At 41.2% G+C, this 6,000-nt stretch overlaps 1 protein-coding gene across 1 annotated transcript in view; it reads left to right on the top strand.

Moving 5' to 3' along the window:
* The window catches only part of nlgn2b (neuroligin 2b), a 39,735-nt gene that overhangs the window by 26,754 nt on the left and 6,981 nt on the right, over positions 1 to 6,000 (top strand). Inside the window, exons 5-7 of the mRNA XM_061300135.1 lie at positions 3,185 to 3,370; positions 5,125 to 5,390; positions 5,523 to 5,676. Of these exons, the coding sequence (XP_061156119.1) occupies positions 3,185 to 3,370; positions 5,125 to 5,390; positions 5,523 to 5,676 (606 nt within the window). The remainder of the gene's footprint in view (positions 1 to 3,184; positions 3,371 to 5,124; positions 5,391 to 5,522; positions 5,677 to 6,000) is intronic.

The following is a 6,000-nucleotide window of genomic DNA, read 5'->3' as shown; positions in this document are numbered from 1 at the left end:
TGACTTTTTATGTATGTTTTATTTTATTTTATTTTGTCTTACTGACTTTAATATAAGACAGTCTGGAATACTTGTGTGGCTACTATTACTTAGTTGTATTTCTTCCCATTATTTAATATTATTATATTATATTCAATTACTCCTCACCATGCTTTCATTCATTGAGTTTGACGGTCGTCAGCATTTATTTAAACGTTAACAACTCTTCCCACACTTTGCAAGCGGCACGAGTTGAATATGCAAAAGTTCGCATACGTTAAATGCTGCTCTCAGCACTTAATCCAGGAAGAAGCCCAACTCAGCAAATAGATAGCTAGATAGATAGATAGATAGCTAGATAGCTAGATAGATAGATAGATAGCTAGATAGATAGAGAGAGAGAGGGAGAGAGAGAGAGAGAGAGAGAGAGAGAGAGAGAGAGAGAGAGAGAGAGAGAGAGAGAGAGAGAGAGAGAGAGAGAGAGAGAGAGAGAGAGAGAGAGAGAACTTAAACTCGAGTAAACTTAGTGAATGAGAAAGACGAGATTTTTGTGCATCAATGGTAGGCATCATACGTAACATAATTTGTCATGTTACAAACCGTTTTGTGTTCTATTTTGTGTGAGCGGGCGTGCGGGCGCGTGCTTGAAAATGTGCGTGCATGTCTGTGTTTGGGCAAGCGCTTTAGCGAGTATGTGCCCATATCATTTAGCCTGAAGCTCTGGACAGTTGCCAGGCAACAATGGCAGGAAGCTCAGCTCCCAGCCACAGAGCAGACACTTCCTTATGACTCTGGTTTTGACAAGAGGCAAAGGTCAGCAACGATACCTTTTCAGGTCACAGTCACATTTGGGAGAAAGTTAGTGAGAGTTGATCTGAGGATAACGCCTCTATTCTTTTACGTACATCTGTAATCCGAATAATATCTGCCGCCTGTCTTATTGTGATGACCACTGTTTGTTTTTGTAAGATACATACAGCACAGTGGTTAGCACATCTGCCTCAAAGTTTGTACGGATTTTCTACATTTACTGTAGTTTTCTCCCACATTCCAGAAATATGTTAATTGATGTGAGTGAGAATTGTTTGATGCCATTGACTAGCAGCCAGTCCAGAGTGTACGCCACCTCTTGCCCAAGGCCAGATAGGCCCAATGAGGACAAGCACCTCACAAAATAGATGGACGGCTGAACAATCAGATACTCAAAGCTCCATTGTTGTTGTACAAAACACAGAATGTTTCAGCATGTCTGCCTTTTAAATGATACTTAACAATCACTATTGTGGTTCTGGTTTTCATTCGCGGTTGAGATTCATCCAACTATCCATCCAACTAATTGGTCCATTGGTTTGATGACAGCCACTCACATACGGCACATTAACTAAATGCACTGCATCGTACTAGATTTTCATGCAGCTGAGCTGAATTGTTTGAAACACACTTCAGTGTGATGCAATGCAGTTCAAAAATTACTGCAAACTGCAGCTACAAAAATGAGTATTTTATTACTCTGACAATGTCTAACAAAATTAAGATTGTGTCTGTTTTGCGCTGAGCGAATGTAGTTTAGTCGTGGTGGTGTGATGCAAACATGTCTTGTCACCGTGGGATAGAGAAAACGTAATTTCGATCTCTTTGTGTGTCTCGGCATGTGAAGAAGTTGACAATAAAGCAGACTTTGACTTTGACTTTGACTTTGGTAGTTAAATGTCTAAAGTCTATTTGTCTGTCTGTCCTGTCTATGTTCTATGTCACGAGGACAACGGATGAAATTTAGCTCCGGCTAATTCCGACTGGTTTTTGCACTGGGATGTTTGTATATATGTCTATATATTTAGTGTTCAACAAACTGGTAATGTCCTGTCTAAATAAAATAAAACCTGCTTGGACCTGAATTAGCCACAGCCTTTTATAGACGCACAAAAAATATTATTGAAGATTTTATAGGTGTGGAAGACAATGTGAACACTGTCAGTCTTGATGTCATCACAGTGGACCCCACCCATCACTTAATGACTGTTGGGACATGCTCCATCTGATGATGTACAGTGTAACACAGTATTATGAATCACAATGACTAGGTTAGGGCAACAAAATCACTCCATGTTTAAAGTGCTGTTGACTGCAACGTAAGTACGCTGAAGAGTGCAAACTCAGACGTGAGGGTTTCTCTGATTGTTATCGAGAGGTCAATTTGGTAGATAGTCATCGCTACTCAGCGCCATCATCACTTGCATATCATTGTCATTTTTCAGACACACACTTTCTCACCCTGCATACACAGGTTCAAAACAATCAAGGTGAACCAGAGTCAGATGACAAACCACGGCCACAGGATACCGACACCGAGCCCTCTGTGCGGTCACTGAGAAACCCATGAGGCGGGATTATTGCCACGGCCTGTTACAACTCCAGTGCTAAGAGCTTTCCTCCAAAAACAAAATCTGAAGATAATTCAATAATAGTTTGAAATAGGGATGGACAAGTACAGATACCAGGTAATAGTTTCTAGTCACCATAGATGCGAGTAAAAACAAAGAAATAAAAACATAACTCACCATTACACTGAATGTAGTTGTTGTAATTAGCAGAAGTCATTCCCATCTCTCGGTAATAGGAGACAATTACACACGAGTGTTACTTAAATCCAGGATACGCGATAATTATTTTTGGGTCGCCATTATTGTTGCTTCATAAAAAATGTATGTTGGAATCAGAAACAAGGTATTAAGTGTTTTGGTTGGGGACCACTGCCTTAGAGCACGTTTTCCCCAATGTTTGTGGTTTATATGTGACACATTAAGCGTTCAAGGATAACAGTAGTAGAATGGCAACAGAAAACACGTTTGTTTCAAAAAAGACAAAGCTAATTGGCTAAATATTCTTTGTCCTTTACAAAGCCTCAGGTGTGTCTTCTTGTTAGATAAATACATGTATTTGCAGCCAAAATATGTAAACCATACTGAATATCTGTCCAGCATTGTTGCTCTCCTGTGCAACATTGGTATGAGGAAATTAATCAGGTTGGAATGATTTTCCCCCAGACCTAAACTTGAGTTGTAGCCTCCGTTTACAACACAGTCAAGGCCCATAATTATTTCATACTGTGCCTCTGAATTCCTGCCCCACTGTTTGTACACAATCTTTTTAACTCTGTCATTCTCCCTCACTTATTTTCCTGTGTTTGTTTTCATTTACTTTGCAGGCTTTTTGAGCACAGGGGACCAGTCTGCCAAGGGGAACTACGGTTTGCTGGATCAGATCCAGGCGTTGCGTTGGCTCAATGAAAATATCGGCCACTTTGGAGGAGACCCGGAGAGAATCACCATCTTTGGCTCGGGGGCCGGTGCTACCTGTGTGAACCTTCTTATCCTCTCTCACCACTCTGAAGGTAATCATCTGCCTTGGGACACAAACCACATTGGAGCTGATGCTTAAAAGACAAACACACTGTGGGAACTGACTGAACAGGCATTTGTTTACAAAACCTGACAAAGCTCAAATAAGTTCATCTGAAACAAAGTTCTGAGTCAAGAAAGTGAGACAGTTAAGCTCACCTCTACGAGAACAATGATGTGGTCGCTTGTTAACAGGCGGTATGCTCAAATATAGTACCTCTTGGCTTTTATTTTATTTTGTTTTAGAGCTGTGGAAGATGCAGTGACTTTGGTCTTGAAAAATTAGCCCCACTTGTATCTCGAGGGACAAAAATTGCCAATCTGCATTGCCAAATTTGTTTGACATGCAATGTTAGTACATAGTTAAATTATCTGGCTTATGAAATCTAAAGTGAATATCACTTCGAGCAGTGCTTGACTTGATAGATGGCTACTATAAGCATGAAGACAATAGTCACTTTAGGGCACAAGACCAGTAATCATTCCAAACATTGCTTGTCCATGTACGTAGTTGTAAAATCAAAGAGCTATACTGGCTGTGCTTGTCTGAAAGTAATAAGCCCTGTCTGGACATGACATTACATAAGATATAGTATGCTACAAACCTCACGAGACTTAACATTGAAAAAGGACCACATTTTTGCATGGTATTGTTTCTTTGTAAAATGCCCTCCTTTGCACATTTTCACTGCCTTGTATTGGTTTGACGTCAAAATCGGATTAATTGAGTTCACCCACTAATCCTTAATTATTTGTTTCTGAATGGGCGCAATCGAAATCACACGAGACGTTTGAGCCGCAAATCCACTCGTGTGATTCTTAATCTGAGATTGTGAATGGTAACATCAACGTAAGGTTTACTTAATACACCCAGAAGTTAGATTAAGTTAAACTCTTTCCTATGTCACATGGTCCGGATGCGCAAACTTGTGGCCGCAAGGGTAATTGCACCCCATAGGACGCATTCATATTGCGGTTGTTTCAATTCTTTTGTATTGGATCTCATTCAAGTGTGCAGGTGTACCTAATGCAAGTGTAAATGTAAAACCGCTAAGTGTATATCACGTTTACGGTCCTAACAAAAGCCTCTTGCACACACTTTGAAACGGGGCAATAATTCTGAGTGAATGCAGACAAATTTGGAGCAGCTTTTAAAGGCACTGTGTGCGCAGAAGAGAGATGAACCGAGCTGAGAGGCGGCTTAATTGATTTCACAGGGAAAGGAAGCGGGGGTGGGGTACATGCAGACTTTGCTGCGTGTATGTGTGTGGGGGTTAATTATTAATGACAGAATCTGCAGATAAAAAAGAGGGACGGCAAGCCACTTTACATAACTGCAGTAGTGCAACAGTGCAAGTGTTTGTCTTTCTCTTCCTCATCTCTTGTGCAGCCTTCATTCTGGCTTTATGTAACTCCATAAAGCAGGCTGGTCATCATTTACCTGACTGCTGTCTCTTCTTGTGTATCACACAACTACTTTGCTTTCCAACCCTAATGTGCATAAATGTCCTTTTGTTTGTCGCAATGAAAGTAGCAGAGTTGCTTCTTCATCTTGCGTCCAACACAATGCTCTATAAATGCTCTTCCTCCAAACGATGCATTATTTAGGCTCACTGTAAGGCAAGGAATGCATCTTCCGCTGCTAGCAAAAGTGTGCCACTGGAAAAAAAAGGACACAGAGAGAGAAAAACAAAGTCTAATTATGTTTCTTTTCAATATTCTTCATCTTCTCCCATATTGTGTGTAGGTCTGTTTCAGAGGGCCATTGCTCAGAGTGGTTCCGCTATTTCCAGCTGGTCAGTCAACTACCGCCCGGTCATGTACACCAAGATTCTGGCTAAAAAGGTTGGTTGCACCCTGGGGGATATGGCCGAGTTGGTGGACTGCCTGAGGAGGAAGAGCTTCCGGGAGCTGGTGGACCAAGACATACAGCCCGCGCGATACCACATTGCCTTTGGACCTGTTGTGGATGGTGACGTGGTGCCTGATGACCCGGAGATTCTGATGCAGCAGGTCGGTGTGATGAGCTTTCTGGTTGCACCTTGGTTTGCGCTGTGCTTGATAAAACATAACCAGACAGTATGTGTATATTTGTGTCCAGTATGGTGTTCTCCTGCTCATATGTGTTGTGAATGTTCACACCAGGGTGAGTTCCTGAACTATGACATATTGCTGGGTGTCAATCAAGGAGAAGGCCTGAAGTTTGTGGATGACAGTGAAGGAGAAGATGGAATATCCGCACCCTCGTTTGACTACACCATCTCCAACTTTGTGGACAATCTTTATGGATATCCTGATGGTGAGCTGCCAATCTTCACTAAGTAACAAGCCATGCTGTAATTTATATTGATGGTTTTAGAAACACATAAAAAATGAGAAATAAAATCCATCCCCCTAGTTTCGAATCTACATAAAGTAATTTTAACAAGTAAATGTCACTATTCCCTCACTAACCTAAACAAACTGCAGTCCAACACCAGCAGCCACTGTTTCGCTCATGAGACCTGGCATTTATTAAAATGTTAAATATTTGTTCTGCTGAGCTGTTCGAACAAACTCAACAAAAGAGGTGCTTTCAGGTTGTGTGGATCTTTCGAGACACAAATGTTTGCACATTACATTT

The sequence above is a fragment of the Syngnathus typhle genome, linkage group LG15, assembly GCF_033458585.1.
Source record: "Syngnathus typhle isolate RoL2023-S1 ecotype Sweden linkage group LG15, RoL_Styp_1.0, whole genome shotgun sequence".
Taxonomy (NCBI): Eukaryota; Metazoa; Chordata; class Actinopteri; order Syngnathiformes; family Syngnathidae; genus Syngnathus; species Syngnathus typhle.
The sequence above is the reverse complement of the archived record's forward strand: the minus strand, read 5'-3'. Positions and strand labels throughout refer to the sequence as shown.